Source organism: Canis lupus, chromosome 34 (genome assembly GCF_003254725.2).
Source record: "Canis lupus dingo isolate Sandy chromosome 34, ASM325472v2, whole genome shotgun sequence".
Classification (NCBI taxonomy): Eukaryota; Metazoa; Chordata; class Mammalia; order Carnivora; family Canidae; genus Canis; species Canis lupus.
The window spans coordinates 26,219,265-26,238,744 of record NC_064276.1 but is presented as its reverse complement, the minus strand read 5'-3'; the positions used below and the strand labels follow the sequence as shown (position 1 = coordinate 26,238,744).

General features: G+C 48.9%; 1 protein-coding gene across 1 annotated transcript in view; it reads left to right on the top strand.

Annotated features, from left to right (window-relative positions):
- The first annotated feature begins 95 nt into the window (after positions 1–95).
- LOC112645862 (uncharacterized) overlaps positions 96–19,480 on the top strand; it is a 33,606-nt gene continuing 14,221 nt past the window's right edge. The window contains exons 1-11 of the mRNA XM_025425403.3: positions 96–245; positions 10,670–10,704; positions 10,806–10,910; positions 13,104–13,160; positions 13,482–13,511; positions 16,738–16,782; positions 17,150–17,197; positions 17,559–17,605; positions 17,707–17,756; positions 18,030–18,247; positions 18,367–18,617. Coding sequence (XP_025281188.1) covers positions 214–245; positions 10,670–10,704; positions 10,806–10,910; positions 13,104–13,160; positions 13,482–13,511; positions 16,738–16,782; positions 17,150–17,197; positions 17,559–17,605; positions 17,707–17,756; positions 18,030–18,247; positions 18,367–18,617 — 918 coding nt within the window. The 5' untranslated portion in view covers positions 96–213. The remainder of the gene's footprint in view (positions 246–10,669; positions 10,705–10,805; positions 10,911–13,103; positions 13,161–13,481; positions 13,512–16,737; positions 16,783–17,149; positions 17,198–17,558; positions 17,606–17,706; positions 17,757–18,029; positions 18,248–18,366; positions 18,618–19,480) is intronic.

The following is a 19,480-nucleotide window of genomic DNA, read 5'->3' as shown; positions in this document are numbered from 1 at the left end:
GAGGCGCGCCCGGCACCCCCTCCCAGCCAGTCCCCTCCCCCGGTGGCTCTCGCTCGCCCTCCCCCCGCCCCCGCCCCCTCCCCCCGCCGCGTCGGCCGCTCCGAGGGCGCAGGGCAGCGCTCCGCACGCGAGCCCCTGCAGCGGCCGCCCCGGCGCGCACTGAGCGCAGAGCCCGGGGTGCGCGTGGCGCCCCCTCCCAGCTGCAGAGGCACGATGAGCCGCGGCCCGGGGGTCGTGGAGAGCAGGTGAGCGCATCCGCGGGGCGGGAGGCGGGGGGGGGGGGCGGCCGGGCCCAACGTCGGCGCGTCGCGGAGAGGCTTTGCCCCCTCCCGGGACCTGCCCCTGCGGGCGGCCCTGGGGTGGGGGCCCCCGCCCGGCATCCCCGCTCCGGCCGCGCAGACAAAGCCCGCCGCGGCGGCGCCGGCTCCGCGCGGGCACAGAGCGTGGGGACCCGGTGCGCCCCCCGCGCTCGGCTCCGCGCCTCCGCCCCAGGCCGGGGGCTCGCGGACCCCACCCGGGCAGCGCCGGCGGCGCCGGGGTCGCGCGCAGGTGCCCGCGCGGGAGGCGGCGGCGCGCAGCCCCCGAGGCCCCGCGCTCCCGGCCCAGAGGCGGGGCCTGCCGGCCGCGCTGCGCCTGGTGCGGCCGCCTTGCCCTCCGCGCCTGCTGCTGGGCGCCGCGGCCCCGGCAGGTGGGCCCCGCTGGCTCCCGGCGCCCGGTGGGGGGGCTGCGGCGGCCGGCGGGTCGCGCCGAGGCCCCTCTTGCTCCCCGCGGGGGGCCCCGCTCCGTTCCCGCCTCCGCCGGACTCTCCGCCCCCGAGGCTCGGTTTCTGCTGTCCTCGTCTGCCCCCGGCTCCCGGGCTTCAGCTCTCGGGAGCCCCCGCGCCCTCTGCGCCGGGGCGAGGACTTGGGGGGGGCCCTGCGCCCTCTGCATCGGGACGAGGACTTGGGGGGGTCCCTACGCCCTCTGCACCGGGACGAGGACTTGGGGGGGCCCTGCGCGCTCTGCACCGGGACGAGGACTTGGGGGGGCCCTGCGCGCTCTGCACCGGGACGACCACTTGGGGGGGCTTCCGCGCTTTGCACCGGGGCGAGGACTTGGGGGGGGGCCCTGCGCCCTCTGCACCGGGACGAGGACTTGGGGGGGAGCCCCCGCGCCCTCTGCACCGGGACGAGGACTTGGGGGGGCTCTGTGCCTTCTGCACCGGCACGACGAGTTGGGGGGGAGCCCCTGCGCGCTCTGCACCGGGAGGAGGAGTTGGGGGGGGGCCCTGCGCCCTCTGCACCAGGACGAGGGCTGGGGGGGGGGGCTCTGCGCGCTTTGCACCGGGGCGAGGACTTGGGGGTCCTCCGCGCCCTCTGCACCGGGACGATGACTTGGGAGGGGGCCCTACGCGCTCTGCACCGGGACGAGGACTCGGGGGGCGGCCCTGAGCCCTCTGCACCGGGACGAAGACTTGAGGGGGAGCCCCCGCGCCCTCTGCACCGGGACGAGGACTTGGGGGGGAGGGGTCGCTCCAGGCGGGCGCCTGGGGTTTTGTCGAACACTGTTGGCACTTTGGCTCCCCGGCTTTTTGGCTTTTTAAGCTGTTTGAATCGAGGGTGGGATTGGTTCCCTTAACGCCCCCCCTCCCCGCCCCTGCGTGGAGGCCCCCCCCCCGCCCGGCAGCCCTCCCCGTCCCATCCCCCCCCCCCCCCCCCCCAGGTTGGCGCTAACACAACGTCTCATGCACGGAGGGCTCCAATCAACGTTGCTTGAAGGATTGTCTGCTGTTTCTGTAGAGGTAGCCAGTGCCTCCGTTGGTCACCAGACCTTTAACAGCAGCTGCTTTTTACCTGGGGCTGTTTGTGGAGAGCTAGTTTGGGGATCCTCTGGCGGGATCGCGGGCCTGTTCTCCACAGTTGCCTCATCTGCAAAAGGAAGCTTTGGGCCTTGAATGTGGTTTTCAGCAAGTCGTGTGATGGGCGGTTTGCAAAATACATCCTTTAAGCAATCCTCTCACTGCCGTTAGTTCAGTGCTTGTAGGAAGTCCCCTAAAGCAGTGCAGAAACGCTCAGCAAAGATTCAGACTGCAGAGAATTTCCTTCTAGGATGGTTACTGCTGCAAAACCGAGGAACACCTAGCGCAAGGAGAGACTGCCACGGCTTAAAATGTCCACCACTTCAGCTTTTCGTGCATCATTAAACATTAGGCCCAGTTTCTCAGAGAGGAGGGACGTTTGTTTTTCCACCACTGTCCTTTCTTTAAAACACTGTTGCAATCAGGAAGGCAGCCTAGAAAAGTCTGTGTGTAGGTAGGCTTTACTATTTGATTTCTTGACCAAGATCATGAAGAAAACCACAGTAGGACACATTGAACATCAGACCCTCTTCTTAGAGGGGTATTCATCCAATGGCAGGTCTTGGGAATGATTGTTAAAGAGAGTTTTGAATTAAATTATGGCTTTACTTTTGTAAAGTTTCCCCTCTGAAGAAAACCCTAAAGAGAGGAAGTGAATTGAAATATGATAAGTGACATTAACACAGTCCTTTCCACAAACAGAGCTGACTGGACTTTTCTGCGGGCCACCCAGAACAACCCACCCTTGCTGGTATTACTGGAAGATAGGGACCCTCCACCTCTTTCCATGAAAACTTGTTAGTCCACCATCTCTGATCTTTCTGGCCTCTTCAGGGAGACTGTTGCTAATGTGTCATTTTCATGTTTCAGCCTGGCAACAAAGTCCCCTAAAATTCAGTATCAGACCAAGGTGAGGTGCAGTTCTCTGTAAACTGTAAAGCACCCCATAGATGTTGGCTACTGTTGCTTGTAATTTTTAGTAGCCGCACAGCATTCCATTCTCACATATTTGGCGATTTAAGCTGTTTGTTATAGAGTTTTTTAAATACCGAGGAGGAGAGTCTTTATGGCTACCATATTCTTTCTGTTCTTTCTGTTGTTTATATGTTCAATGAACATTTTTTTTTTTTTTCCAGTGCAGATTATAGGCCAAGCCATGTGTTGGATGCTGGGGATGTGGAATCCTTGGCCATACACATGCCCTCTCATGCTCTTACTCGTTTTTTTTTTTTTTTTTGCTTGTTTTGTTTTGTTTTTTGTTTTTTTCAGTTTTCAGACTTGTAAACAGATTACAGCAGAGTAGGGCAATAAATCCATTAATCCAGGTGTATATCAGATGTTGGCTCAGGGAGAGGTGTAGAGAAATTCCTTCTACAGGGCTGAGTCATGGGGATTCCCCTCCCCACACATCTCCAGCTCCGGTAAACTCTTTTTTCTTGTTCGCTCTGGGCACTTTCTTTCTCTTTTCTCTCCCTCCTTCCCTCCTTGTCTTCTTGCTGCTGGAGATGTTACAGCCCTTTCCTCTCCTGGCCCCACTTCCCTTTGGAGTACATTGTGCAGCGCTCTCCCTGACAGGTACAGGGAGGGGGAAGGGAATAAACCCTGAAACTGTTCTCCCCAATTCCTGCCACCCTACAGCTGCCTTTTAGGCCACATCCCCCATGCAGTTAGCCTCTTTCCCTGGCTCCTCCACCGGCCAGGCTCATTTTCCATTCACAACTGTGGCCCAGAAAGCCAAATCCTAGATACTTTCCTTTTCCTTTCCTAAGATGCTGAAAACCCTTTGTGTGTGTGTGTGTGTGTGTGTGTGTGTGTGTACATACACAATCATACAGAAAACACAAGCATCCTGAGTGGCACCTCACAAGTGAACACATCTATGTAACTACTACCATCTGGGTCAAGACATAAAAAATGGCGCCCTAGAAGCCCCTCTCATACTCTGATTACTCACAGTCCTATTTCTTCTCCTCAGAAGAGTGAGATTAATTTTGCTTGTTTGTAAACTTTATAAAAATAGAATCATACAGCATATAATCTTCACATCTGGCTTGTTTTGTGCAACATTTACATCCGTGAGATTGGGCCACATTGCTGTGTGTAAGCAGTTTTTCCTGGTCATTGTTGACACTAGTCCATTATATGATTATATCACATTTTGTTCATCCATTTCTGCCGTTGATGAGTGTGGTAGTTGTTCCCAGTTTCTGCCATACAAATAATATGCAATGAATCTTTTAGCCTTTTGCTACCCAAAGACCTACCAGTTCCACCACTGTCTTTTTTTACTGGAGTGACTTAAAAAGGGAAAGTGCTGGGTGGAGCAGCCAGCCTGCTGAGCCAGCCCTGTGGATTTTCCATCTTTGCCATTGCTAATACCTTTGGAGGAACTTCATGAAGACTGCTCTCATTCAGGGACCTGACCAGTGAAGAAGAGACACTATAAGATGGCTTCTTTTGTGAGTGAGCTGATTGGAAGTAGAGATCTTTGGGAAGAAAGAAGAAAAGAAACTAGGTCATGATGGGAAACTGGCTTCGTTCAGGAGGTATCCTGATCAGGGGATGGACAGCTGGTGGCTCAGGGTCTCCACATCTCTTCTGCCCGCCTCCCACCTGCCCCCACTTTCCCTTTGTTGAGTCTCTGATCTACCCTAGGGCTAGTCCTGGAGGGCTTGGCTCAGAGGAAGTCTTTCCATCCTGGCTTGTATGGAGGAGACCTTGCCTTCCAGACCTCAGTTCTGAATGAAGACAGTTTCCTTGGACTGTTCTTTAAAGTTATGTAGCCCCCGGGAGCTTTTTGGACTACAACTTCCTGGGCAGGGGGCCTGGCTCTTGTGGCCTGGGGGATGGAGGTTTTCTTTGGCAAAATGCTTAGGCCTCTGGACTCCACAGAAGCAGTGTCTTAATCTGCAAGTTGTCAGAGGGTCACACAGGTTCAGGCAGTCCGCCTGTAAGAAGCTAAGGACAGCAGATTCTGGGACCCTGCACTATTGACTTCCTCCTCTGCTTTCAAGTTTTAGATCTTCCCAAGATGGAAATACAGAGACTACCTAGCCGACTGAAGGATTTCCACTTAGCATCCTGGTGGTTGTCACCACTTTGGTTACAGAATTAGGATTCCTCTACCTCCTTGACCTTCCTCATCTCTTGCTTCTCCCCCCCCCTCCCCACACACACACTTTCATTCTTCCTGTCTGTGGACCTTGATCCACTCCTCCCTATCTCAGACGGGAGCTGCTCTCAGTACTCCCAGTTCTTCTGTATTGTCCATTTCTTCTTGTGTTTTGTGGCTCAGCTTAAATGTCACTTCCTGGGGTTCCTGGTGGCTCAGTTGGTTAAGCCTCTGTCTTTGGCTTAAGACATGATCCTAGAGTCCTGGGATCGAGCCTGCTTCTCCCTCTCCCTTTGCCCTTACCCCACTTGTGCATGTGCCCTCTCTCTAGAATAAATAAATAAATAAAGTCTTAAAAAAATATCACTTCTCCAGGGAGCCCACCCCAATTCCTCAATCTTAGAGGAACTCTCTTGTCATTCTCTAAAAGCACTTCCTGTCTCAGATATAGGAAGTCAGGCTTCCCCATCGGGCTGATGGCACAGGCTGGTTGCTTTGTTCACTCGTATCTGGCACACACACTCCACACATGTTAGTTGATGAGTGAATTGATGAGGAAAATAGGAGACCTGAGACAAGATTGTCTCTCCTTATAACTTGCTGTGTGATCTTGGATATTTGATTCACTTACCCTCTCCTAGATTCCCATCTCCCTTTGTAAAGTCATGCATCAGGCTGTAAGATCTTGTGGGTTCCTTTCGTTTTCAGTTTTTTCTGAGCCTAACAGCTAGAGGAGCCTGTTGGTGGGGAGGCAGCACTCTCTGAAAATGCAAGATGGCTTTAGCATTATGTTTAATTGGCTGTGTGATTAGTCACATGCTTGTGATCTTAGCATAAAAGCTCAGTTCTTCCCAGTTGCTTGTAGCCTGCTCTGGGCTAACAGTATGGCTTATGTTTGTTTTTGTTTTCCTCTTCCTGCATCATATGCATATGTATTTGTTTCCTGATCTGTCTCCTGCCTCCATGCAGGTGCCCCCTGGGGACAAGATTCATGTGCTTTGTGTTACTTTTATATCCCCTGTGCCTAGCACAGCACCTGTCTTATGGTAAATAGCTAGGTGTTTGTTAATCTGAGTTGATGGAAGAGATCTATATTATGGAGAATATTACTGGCATTGGGATTATGGCCTGGGAGGTATAGTTATTTCACTATTGTCCATATTAACTTTGTGACTAACATGAAATCTTCTCCATTTTCTTTAACCGATTTACTTACGGGTTTTACTTTGTTACTGTCTGTTTTCTAGAAGGTTGATAGGAGCTAATAGAGGTAAAATCCTGCTTGGTTTGGGACAGGTGGGTGGCTCAGGTCCTGATCCCCGGGTCCTAGGATTGAGTCTCACATGGGGCTCCCTGTGAGGAGCCTGCTTCTCCCTCTGCCTAGGTCCCCACCTTTCTCTCTGTGTCTATCATGAATGAATAAATAAATAAAACCTTTAAAAAAATACTGCTTGGTTTAATTCTGTGAAAAGTTAGAGGAGGATTTGGGGATTATTATGGATGTAATTATGCCTAAAAAATTCCTTTTACGTGTAGGTGAGAATTACCTTCATAGGCAGTAGGATCCTTAGTAGGAAAAAAGACTGGTGTTTCGTTATCTGCGTGGCAGTCTTTTTAGCTTTTTTTTGTAAAACCGTACTGATAAAAGCTTGAGCTCTGCAATCAAATGGACCAGGATTCTTGGATAAGTTACCCAAGATCCCTGAGCATTATTTCCTCTTCTGTGAAAGGAGGAAAATTCTAGCCCAGCGTCAGGCACTTAAAAGGTTGTTGTGATGATTAAATGAGCTCACTGACATATGCCAAGTCCTTGGATTAATTTCCAGCACACCGTAAACATTGAACATAGGCCATTATCATATTAAGGTTTTATTTCTACTTTAAGGATTGTTAAAAATCTTTAAGTGGAGAATTATTACTTATGAGCCAGATGGGAGTAAAATCATTTGGACGCCTAGTTATCGATCTGTCCACACTGCACAGAGTCAAGCCGGGTGCCGAGGAGGGAGAAGGCGCTTCTTCAGAGGCTGGAGTTCTTGCATTCTGGTTCTAGTGCACCTTCACCTGCCCATGTTGGTTTGGCCAAGGACTGAACACCTCTGAGCTGCAGTGTCCTCATCTGCGTGTGGGGATGGTGCTCCTTGGCCTGCCTTCCTGGCTGAGTCAGTGTGAGGGGCTGGTGCTCTCATATTTGAAAGCACTTTGGCAGTTTTAGGGTCCTGCACCTGCATGAGGATTTGGTGGTGTTCTCAGGTTACATTTCATTGCAGCTATGACTTAATTCCAACAATAATTGGTTTTACTCCTTTGCACATACTTTCATGTAATCCACATTTTCCAACAAGCATGCAATAATCACCCTCATTTAATATTAGCTCTTTAAGGTTTTAAGCCTATTCTTTTGGTCCTGTAGCAGCTCAGGGACTTTACTGTGCCAAGATGCAGGGTGTTTTACCAGTTTGGGGCCTGGAAGCTGATAGGTATGAGGCAGCATTTAATTTTTTATTTTTAAGATTTTATTTATTCATGAGGGACACACACAGAGAGGCAGAGATATAGGCAGAGTCAGAAGCAGAAGTCCCCTGTGGGGAGACTGATGCGGGACTCGATCCCAGGGCCCTGGGATCACGACAACCTGAGCCAGAGTCTGATGCTCAGCCACTGAGACACCCAGGCACCCCAGAGGCAGCAATTATATTTGATGCTAATGTTGGAGCTGCAGTAAAATTATACCTAGTAATAATGATTGAGTCCACCTCAAAATTTAAGGAGTTTCAAGTGTAAGTGGATGTGCCTGCCCCTTTCCTACTTATTTTCAGTCCCTGAATGACACAGAACATTTGGAATGGGTACTCTCTCCATGGTTGCTGTGGTTTAACTCTACAGCAGTACACGTGGAAGAAGAGTGTGGGGATCTAGCGTTCCTGTAGTGGCAAGGGGCCCCTTGCGTCCTCCAGGGTCTATGCACATGGGGTGGGGGGGTGGGGGGCTGCTGCTGCTCCTCCTCCTCCTCTTCCTCCTCCTCCTCCTCCTCAGGTCTAAGCCCCTCCCCCTTCACGGTCTGGTGTCCAGTGTTTCTGTGCAGGGAGCTGGCCTTCCACTCCACAGCCTCACTAATCTCATCTTGGGTGCCACTCACTTTCTTCATGGAGAAAATAAAGATTTTATGCAGAGGCTTTCTGGGTCTTAGCAAAAGTTCTAATATCTAAGCAGATGGATACATGTCTGGAAACAGATAAGCAGCGGCAGAAAGGGGAAAATGAAAGTGCTAGTCAGGAGAAAAACACAGTTTTGTTGAGAACACAGAAGTGGGTTTTAACCAGACATATTTTGTACGATAAGAATGGTCAACTTCCAATCCACGTTCTCATAATTATTTCCAAATTAAAAGGCATTGTGGCTGCATTATACGAGGTAGGAGTCTAGAGAAAAAAAATGTAATGTTTGGCTTGTTCTTTTACATATTTCATTAAAAACCATATTTTAGCCTTTCTTAGTTTCTTGAAGCATTTCCCAATTACAGGTTCATCACCACTGCCTGACCTTTTGAAGCAAGAGTTGAGGATTAAAAAACAAGAGCATTTAAGCCTGAAAACGAGAATGTGTGTATTTCCTAGAACTATGGCACTTGGGAAATACCACATATACTTGGGGAAGTTTACCAGCATAAAATCTTGAGTCAAGAAGGTTTACAACATCTGGGGGTCCCAACTGACTTGGGGGAAGAAGAGGAGGTAAAGGGAAGGCAGTTGGTCTGCTGCTTTGCTGTCTTCATCCTCAGGTTGCTACCAGGTTGGGATTTGGGGGGGAGTGGGCAGTGAAGGAAGGCATGGTACCAGGTGAGCACATGGGCTTTGAAGTTATAATGGCCCAGAGTCAAGTGCTTCTTTTCTAGATGTGAGCCCTGTCACCCTGCGGGAGTTGATTAACCTGTCTGTGCCTCTCTGCGTTCTTAAAATGGCTTTTTGGGGCAATTAATGAGAAAATAAAGATTTTTAAACATGTGTAAGTGCAAATAAGGTCATTGTTGTTTTCTTCCTGTCTTTCCATTTATTCATGAAAGTTTCTGATTCAGTGGGCCCAGGAAAACTGTTTATAGAGGTTATCTCATGCTGCTCTAATGGTCCTCGGACTGTACTTTGAGAAGTGCTGTTCCTAAATGACAAACAGGAGTTTTGGCATCAAAGGAAGGGCAGGACCGTCACTTCTATGCACACACAACTCCAACATCATAGTACGTGTCCTTGGGGCACATGACTTGCAAGGCCATAGGCAGTGACCCTGGGGGGGGGGGGCGGTGGTGATACAGAGAGTGTGCTGTGTGTGTGTGTGTGTGTGTGTGTGTGTGAGCGAGCCAGGGTGTGCTTGGGACACTGAAGATCTTTCACTCTGGGGGAGCGCACAGGAGGGAGACAAGGGAGCAGGGTGGAGGTCCTTGTGTGCAGTGCCAAGGAGTTTAGGTTCAGCCAGAAAGCAGTGAGAAGCCACAGAAGGCTGTAAGCAGAGACATGATTCAACCACACTGGTGGTCACATGATGAGCCAGAGGGTGAGACTATTGGCATGTATAATAATTATGAGAAAATTATGATTAACCGGGTGAGAGCCAGTGGGGGGAGAAAGAGGGAGGGAGGAGGAGAGGAAGAAAGAGGGGGGCGGAGCGCACTTGAACTGAGACAGGGAGTGTATGTCAATGAGGGGACAGATTGGAGAGATGTCTAGAGGGAGGCTCAGGACCACTTGGACTGGCTGCTTGATGGGGAAAAGGGGGCAGGAGCTGGTGATGGTGGAAGGTTCCAGGTGGGTGGCCTAGTGATGGGCTTCTCTGCCAAGGTGGGTCAGGAGGAGGTTCTCAGGAAGAGGGAAAATGAGGATTAGTTAAGTACTGACCGTGTTTAAAGTGCTGGAGTGCCCCCAGGCCCTGGGCATCTGAGCTCGTGGAAGAGGCCCAGGACGGAGGTGCCAATTTAGGGGAGCACCGAGGCAGTGTGAGGCCAAAGGAACCTGGGGGGGGCATGAAGCCCAGAGAGAGAAGGTGGGGGGTGGCAGCAGAGCAGGTGAGAAAGGACGTGGAAGCCGTGGGAATGCCAGCCACCAGCTTCATCCTGGGAGGTGGGGTCACCAAGGAGTGAAGAAGGCCCCTGGGCCTGTGGGCCTGTGGGCCAGGGGTCCCGGGGAGCCTGGGAGAGCAGGCGCCAGGTGGCTCGGAGTCCAGGACAGTGGGGACCACGTGCTGTCTTGTGACTGGTGAGAAGGATGCAGAGCGTCAGGCAGCGGTGAGGACGAGGGACCCTCGGTGCTCAGGGCACTGTACCTGGGGGAGGAGGCCAGAGCAGCAAGGGGATCACTTGGGAGGAGGAGGTGACTCATGGAACCAGATGGAAGGCCTGGAGGCCAGCGCAGGATGGGCACAGGATGGGCCTGTGTGCCTAGGGTGCGACAGAGGAAGGCCAGCTGGCTGGGCGTGGGGCCTTGGAGGTGCGGCGGGCCGAGGGGTGGCCAGGTGCACACCCGAGAAGCCCCGGACCATGAGTTCGGCTTGGCCATGGGTGGACTCAGGCCTTGGCCGAGAGCCGGAGGGGCAGGAAAACCAGGAAGGAGAATTCTTTCACACGTGACATTTCCGAGGAAACGGCATACTGATCATTTTGAAGATTTTCGTAATTATGTTGTATGACATTAGTATCCGTTTTTAAGAGTCTTTCTCTTTTCTTGTTCTAGTGATGATCATCACAATGCGCCTTCAGAAGAAAAAGGTACGGTACTCCTGAGTCCATGTTGAGTTCTTAAAAAACTTATACCGTTGAAGCATTTGCAGTTTTAGAAAATGATCGTTTATTTTCCTTATGGACTGCAGCTGCTTTGTTACATTCAGGCATTTACCGACTGTTGGCTTGCAAGCTGGCCACCTTACAGGAACAGCAAGGGGAGACCGAAGAGGGGGGCAAACCGCTCCAGATTGGTAGGTGGCAATTTTCCTAAGCAAGGGAACTCACTGTGGAGGCTGGTCTTGGTCTGCCTGGTGCTTGGAAGCCAGGCAAGTGTCTGTTCATGCATTGAGCATCTACAAAGGGATGGGTGCTGGGGAATCAAGGTGCTAAGATGTGGCCTCCATCCTCCGGGCCTCAAAGACCAATAAAGAAACCAGCAGCCCCTTGTGTGCCAGTCAGAGAAATGTGAGGGAGGGATCGCAGAGGAGGCGTGGCTGACTCGGTGGGGTAGAGGGAGACTTTCAGTGGAAGTGACATTGGGCTAGGTCTGAAGGATCCCTGGGAATGCTGGAGGTGGGGCCTGGGGGAGGGACTTCCAGGCAGCGAAAAGGTATCCGGAGAGGAAGGAGTGGCAACCATCCTGGTGTTCAAGTTTGGGACTGGCTTGTGGTTAAAATAGATGGATTCTAGGCCAGTGCTGCACGTTGCAATCACCTGGGGACTTTAAAGACAAATACTGTCGTTCAGGCCTCACCCCACACCAGCTAAATCAGACCTAATGGGAGGGCTGAGTCCCAGGCATGGATGTGTTGAGAAAGCTTTCCAGATGATTCCGAGGTGTAGTCAAGGTTGAGAACCACTCTTCCGTGCTTCCAGCCCTGGAGGACTGAGGCCTCATCCCATCACTTGATTTCCCAGCACCTGTCCTGACATAGTGCCTCGCCCTCACCCAGGCATTCTCTCCGGCAGGAATCTGCCTCTCATGCCCTCTCTACGGCCGTGTCCAGTCAGTCACCAATTTCTAGGGGTTGACCTGCTGAATAATAATAAGTGTGCTTGTAAGTGTAATAACGTGCTTGAGAGTGCAGGTTCTGGCTAGACTGCCTGAGTTGAAATCTTAGCTATAGACTTCCCAGGGGCCCAGCTCACGTCACTGGATAGTCATGAGGATTAATGTGTAGATATATGTCAAGCATTTTACATAAATATATGTAAAGTATACGTACACAAAATTTATAAATAAACATGAGTAAGTATATGTAAATGAGTAAACATGTATATGGTGCCTGGCACATGGAACACTCACAACAAGCTGCTATCGTCAGCTCTTACCTGCTGTTATTATTGTTCTCATTATTCTCAGATTTTTTTCCTTCCTCTGTGTAACTGCTGCCAATCCTTCGTTATGGACATGGCAGGGGGCGGGGGGAGATTTGAGCGTAATGCTAATAGCTTTCCATGTATGTACGTGTTGCATTCTGGGCCCGCGTGGAGGGTGAAGCAGCATCTGGAACCTGAGAGGAGGAGAGAATGAGGAGTGAGCATGGGGGAATGGACCTGGTCAACAGATTGGGCCTGGGGAGCTTCTGGGGCCTGTCGGGAGAGGTCCACGTGCCCCTGCAGGTGGAGATCAGAATCTGATTGGGTAGTGGGTACAGTGCCTCCTTTGGGTTCTTGAGGTGGAAAGGAGGCTGGGGATGGGGATGGGGCCTGGGACGTTAGTAATGGGGGGGCGGTGGCAGAGAGGAGTTGCCAGGCAGGTGGAGGGTAGGAGAGGTAGGGGAACCAGGACAGACCTCACAGGAGGGCCCATGTGGGCAGGAGGGCGGGGTGGGTGTCTAAATGCAGGAGTCATTTTCTGGGGGTTAGTGGTCCTAATTTAGGGACATCAGGGAGAGGACTTCCAACTAGCTGTGGGAACAGAAACCTGATTGCAGTGGGTGAGTTGGGGTGAGGAAGTGGAGGGAACATTCTTGGGGACCACGCTTTCCAGAAGTAGTTGAGTAATAGGGACAAAGTTTGCCCTGTGCTTCAGTCAGTGCCATTTACACGGAAGTATTTCTAGCACGGTTGTGTCATTGAGCCTGTGCCTGCAAACGGTCCGGATGTGCAAGTGCAGGAGCAGGACAGGAGCAGTGAGGGCAAGTCACGGCTCGGGGTGGTGGTGGTGGGCGGGGGGGGCCTTGAGGGGCAGCCCAATGAAATGATTACTCAGCCAAAGTGTGATGGGAGCTCCTACAGCTCCTACAGCTCAAGTCTGTTGTATCCACTTCCAAAGAAAAATAAGCCCCCTCTTACGTGAGCCGAACGAGTTTTGGACTCAATGAGAATATAATGAATTAAGAAAAAATTAGTTGAGTTTCGATCTATTTTATAAGTTAAAGGAAAAATAGTTCTTATTTTTTATTCACTGTGTACTTCCCGCGACATATGTTTCTCTTCAGGAGAGGACAGCAGTTCAGAGGACAGCAGTTCTGAGAACAGCTCCCAAAGTGAATCTGGTGAGTAATCTATTCCTTTCTTGAATTACGGAATTCTAGTTAAACATATGAGCCTTTATTTTTATTTTCAAGTAATGCACACATCCCTTATATTGTCTGCGGACATATTACTAGCGTGGTTTTGTAACGCCCTGAAGAAATACGTACGTGGTAAATACTTTCTAGTTGGCAAGCGAAGTGGGAGAACAGGATGAGCTGAAGAAGAAAGGCAGGAAACTGTTGCTATTGGTGAAAGCCAAACATTTCACCTATTCTCCCATTAGGCCGTGTTTCCTCTTGGTTGTCAAAAGAATTTGATTTAGACCTTTTTTCTTTTTGTAGATAACGAGGAACCAGAACCAGAAAAAACAAGTGAGTGTATCCTGCCTCTTGATTTTATTTTTTGTTGTGGAGAAGAAAGGGGAGGATAGCCTTTGGGATTTTTAAGTTACCGATTGCTTGTTCATCATCTTTTTTTGTGCAAAATTAAGGTAAACATTAGGAAACTTCTCTAAGTGTTTTGGAAATTTGAGCTCACAACACTGGGAATACAATATGCTCTTGATTTGCTTCGATACCAAGATTATGAGTGTGGTTCTGCTCTTAGTTTCCCTAAGGAGGAAAGATCGAGAGGCCGACCATAATCTGTAGTGCAGCCACAAGCGGCCCTAGCTTCCTTCCGTGGTGGTCGCTGCTCACAGATTATGGCAGAGTGAACTATTTGCTGCTGCAAATGTACCATTTGTGGTTTAGAGTTTCTGGCATGCTGTTCTAGCTATTTATGAACAACTCGAGTATGAAACCACTTTAAGGGCATGGATTCTAAATATAAAATACGGTTTTCATCTAAAGTTTTGTGAGTGACTAAGCTTGTATTTTAAGTGATTTTATTTTACTGTAGGATTTTTTCCCCCGGTTCTTAGACTGGGACCTGCCCATGAACACTGTAGCAAGGCAGTCAGAGGACTCCTTTGCAATACTATTAAATAAATGAAGTCTCTTCACTCAGAAGTCCCGAATATAATCTGATTCTCTCTGCAGTTTCTCAGTGGAGAACCAGTGATGGTAACTATAAGTTTCTTGCAGTCCTGTGGTATATTGATAAGAACCTGCAGTAATCTGTGTGTCACCGTTGTAGAGATGTCATATTCTGATACTCATAAAAAATGTGTGCCAACCCTCTTACCTCCAATTCTACATTGGATTATTATGGATAATTTCATCCTTCAAAATGCAGTCAAAAGTCCAGCCTCCATAGATTGGCTTGAAATGAAATTAGAAAGATGGCCTTGGGATCAGCTTTCTGATGTTATCCCTGTTAATAACTGGGTAAGGGGCCATACGGACGTGGAGTCCTGAGTCTGGACCCTCAGGGGTCCAGAAGCTAGGCCTGGGCCAGGGCCTCACCAGGGCAGGCAACCTAGGTGGAAGGCATTTGGGGTCAGTGAAACTCAAGATAGGCTCAAAATTGGGTGGGACGGTGGGGTCAGCTTGGTCTCTCAGGTCAGGCCTTCTCCCCTCTTCCCCCAAGATTATTCTTAATGCTAAAAGGTCTTTTATCCTTCCCATTAGGAGAGATCTCAGAGAGGTACCCTCCCATTCACCTCCATTCTCAGGTCAGGTGGATAGACCAGGTAGGCTGCCTTGCAGTGTGTTTGCTCCTCTGTGGGCTAGCTAGCAGTGCAGGCCTACCTATTCTACCTATCCTCCTGAGTGGATGTGCTTTCTACTCACAGGCGTGAATTCTGGGATCACCCACATCATAGGGATTGGAGGGACACTGTGGTTTATAAGTTGGGGAGAATTGCATCAGTTTTTCTGCTTTAGCTGGGAAGACCTGGTCAGAGACTCCATGCTTGCCAGCTAGTTAAGACTTTCTGATCTCTTTCATTTTCTGTGCTCCCAAGGCAGAAAAACATGGGAAGTGGATAAAATACTATGTAGGCATACAGCCAATCAATAATTTAGAATTTCAGGATCCTTTATAGGACAATGCCTGAGGAAATATGATTGGAAGATTGTGTGCTGCAGAAGTTGGGTCAATATTTTGGATCTATAGTGTTCTGAGACCAGGACTCTGAATATTTTTAGTCTCTATTTGTGACCCTATTCTAATGCTGTTTTTATTTATTTATTTATTTATTTATTTATTTATTTATTTATATTTTTAAAAAAAGATTTATTTATTCATGAGACACACACACACACACACACACACACACACACAGAGGCAGACACAGGCAGAGGGAGAAGCAGGCTCCCCTTAGGGAGCCTGATGTGGGTCTTGATCCTGGGTCTCCAGGATCACACCTTGGGTCGGAGGCAGATGCTTAAACGCTGAGCCCCCCAGGCGTCCCCCTAATGCTGTTTTTAAAACCTGGTTCTCTCTTGCAAACCCTGGCCCCTGGACACTGCCTCAGTAGGCTGAGAAATCAGGCAGCTTGTGTGTCCTGGGCTGGAGTGCTATCCTGAGGGGTGTCTGTACCTTCCGGGCATTGGTGATGGCGTAGGACCTTGCATATGCGTTGAGGAATGCCTTACCCATGGGGAGAACCTCTCAAAGGTTGTTCAGACCTTTAAAATATGCAACCAAGCATTTGATACATTAGGTTTTGCCTTAAGTGACAGAGTTGTTGTCTAGAATTCTTGAATTTTTTAATGAGTCCCACCTATCACCATAGCAAAATAATAGATAATAGTAATTATCTATGACTTACTGAGCATTAGGGAATGGTAATTTAATTTTCCTAAATTTTGGAGGGTGGTATTCTAATCCCCATTTGACAGATGTGGAAAGTGAAGCATGGGGAGACTTAGTAATATAACCAGAGAGCCCAAGCTCATACAACTAGTGGCCAGTGTAGATAATAGAAAAATTCATCGCTGTTCCCTTTCTTAATACATTTTTGTATTATGGAATCGAAATCTTTCAGAAAATAGTCACTGAGCACTTACCAGGCTCTAGGGATATAGTCCTCATGAAGCTTACATTCTAGTAGGGAGAGAAACAGGAAGCAGAAAACACTAAATCACAGTGTGCCTGGTGAGGAGATGCCCCAAAGGAAAAGGAAGGGGGCAGAGTGAGTATGTGGGGCAGGCCCTGTTTCAGGGAGGGAGAGTATGTGTGTATGTCAGGAAGGCCTCTCAGAAAAGGGGACGTTTGAGCAGAGACCACAAGGATGTGAGGGGGCAAGCAACGTGAATATTTGTGGGAAGAGACAGGACGTGCAAAAGCCCCAAGTCAGGTGTGTGCTTGGGAGTGGAGAGATGGCAAGTAGTAACTGCAGGGCAGTAGGCGCAGGGAGACAGGCAGGAGAGGAGGTAATGGGGAGCCGGATCAGATGGGGCCTTGCGCCATACAGCAGGAATCTGCATGCTACATCAGAGACTCTTACAGTCCTTCCGGTTTAAATATCAGACGTTAATTCTTTTCTTCCAAGCTAATCTCTAATCCTCAGCTGGAGGGCTGATGCCCGCCAAGCATCATCTTGGGCCATGAACGAATCTTCCGTGGGGGCTACCACTCTCCAGCTGGGACACTGGCCTAGGTGAGGAATGACGACTGAAAAGATTGCTCGTGCCCCTCTTGTCTCCACAGATGGGGAGCCAGGAGAGTCTTCCATCGAGGAAGCTTCTGCTCAAAGTAAGAACCAGGCAATGTGCTTTACCCTCCACTTTCCTTGCTTCTCTCCCATGCTTGTGTGAGAAGAGGCTGTGTAGGTCAGGTGTAAAGGATGATGACCTGCTGCATAAAAAGATCACATAACAATTTATGTGCCACAGTGAAGTGCACTGAAACTTGAGTCTCATTCAAACTCATTTTCACACCTTAGACCTATAGTGGGATTGACAAACATGACGTGTCCTGTGTCATTGGATTGACTCACGGAAGCGTTTAAATACATGTCTAAAGTTTTTTTGGTTGGGAAGCTGAAGGTGGGTGCTTAAGGAGTACAGATTTACCCTGTCATTGACTTGTGCCGATGTGTGTGTGATGATGTCTTTCACAGAGGAAGAATGGGAGGATAAAGAATCGCCCAAAGATCATTTACATTCAGGTATAAACTTACATTTTCCAAAATGTTCTTTTACATATTGTTACTGTTGAGGGGCATGTACCTTTGAATTTTGTGATCCGGTCATATCACATATATTTATTAAAAAAAATTTTTTTTAAATTTATTTATGATAGTCACAGAGAGAGAGAGAGAGAGAGAGGCAGAGACACAGGCAGAGGGAGAAGCAGGCTCCATGCACTGGGAGCCCGATGTGGGATTCGATCCTGGGTCTCCAGGATCGCGCCCTGGGCCAAAGGCAGGCGCCAAACCGCTGCGCCACCCAGGGATCCCTATTAAAAATTTTTTTATTTGAAAATGCCAATCCCATTCATATAAGTAAGACTTGTATTCTATCATTTAGAACTTCATAAAATCCAACCTTACTGTGAACACTGTAATACTGAAAATGTAAGTATCCTTTAATTATAGAACATGATTTTCTAATTTGCTTAAAGAAAACAACTTTTACGTATGTATTACTTGCTTATACGTATGTACTTTTTCTCCAGAAACACAATGAACAAGTGACCCCCAGGCTCCTTTCCCGGGAACAGTTTTTGTAAGTAGTTGTAAATAGAGAAGTCTCCATATCATCAGTAATTTGACTTTGTACATAAAAATGACCCCAGGGAGAGGGCACACAAAGCAAAATAACTGATTTCACACATTTTATGTAATTACTTGGAGTATATTCTTTGATGGTGACCTTCTTCAAAATGCTATAGAATCTCATTAGTGCTTTTGAATGGAAGTAAAAATGTAAATAACTTTTAGTAGCCCTCTCCTGACCCAGTAGTAGGACTAAATAGGTGTTCTTATCTGCCCAATGTAGACTGAAGTTGGACACAGAAGGAATTTACCAGTGCACGGAAACTGGTCTGATATTCGAGGTGAACAGAAAAGTCGACATCAAATATTGCGTTTTGTCCTGGAGCAAATACGCAGACCTGGTTGTTAAACCCTGGGTTGTTGGAGGACCTTTGTTTGATGTTAAATGTGACCCAACCTGTCTCACCTCCATTCAGTTTCCACATTCCCTCTGCTTGGGTCGTAAGTACTCGTCTTCTACAAGTCTTAAGTAGTGTGTGCATGTGTGTATACGTGTGTATCTGTGCCACCTATGTGCCGTCCAGAGCACTAATCACTAATTTACCTTCATATCTTAACAGACCACGATGCCAATATGACGTTCAAAGTCTTACACGTTAAAAGTTCCGGGGCCTCGTTAGAATCTACTGTGGATCATTCTACAACCCATGTCAAATGGCATGTGAGCTCTCTTTCTCCTGTGGGACCTGTTATTCAAAGTGAAGAAACAGTATACCACCACGGGGCTGTGATTCTCTACAAAGCCATTGACCATAATCCATCCTTGTCCTTTCGAGTGTACATAGCAACCAATAATGAGTCCTTCATCAAGGTAAAGTTAATGAAAATGAATAGTGCATGTTGAATGCCATGTTTATATGGTTCCTGTCCCTGTTGATTTAAGTGTACCCCCACTGCGGGTCTCAGTTGGCACTCATCTATAGAGGTTATAGGGTCAGTGCCAGGTCCTCAGATTCATGGACTGTGGTCATTCTGAACTAAGGAGAAGGGGGCATGGGTCTGGGACTTTAAAGGGAAGAAGTGCAATTCACAGGAAAATGAAAAAGAGTAAATGTTTGGTAAACAAATGTTTGCTGGGCCACTCTGAAGCCCTGGGACACGAGGACTTTGATCAAACAAACAGGCCTTGCCAGGTCCCTCCCTGTCTACCACACCCAGTTCATGTCACTGTGTAGTTACCTATGGTGATAGTTCTCTTCCGGAGCAGGTCCGCTATCCAGTTCTTTTAGGCAGTTATTGGGAGGTAAGGAGCTTTTCCTGAGTTGGCTGGGTTTTGATTGCTTTAAAAAAATGGTTTGAATTAATTAATTTTTTAAAAAATTCAAGTATAATTAACACACAGCGTTGCATTAGTTTCAGGTGTACAATATAGTGATTCAGCAATTCTGTACATTATTAAGGGCTCTTTACGATAAGTATATTCTTAATCCCATCCCCTTCACCTGTCTCACTCATCTCCCCACCCTTGATTGTTTTTTTTTTTTTTTTAAATTTTTTATTTATTTATGATAGTCACACACACAGAGAGAGAGAGAGAGGCAGAGACACAGGCAGAGGGAGAAGCAGGCTCCATGCACCGGGAGCCCGACGTGGGATTCGATCCCGGGTCTCCAGGATCGCGCCCTGGGCCAAAGGCAGGCGCTAAACCGCTGCGCCACCCAGGGTTCCCCCCTT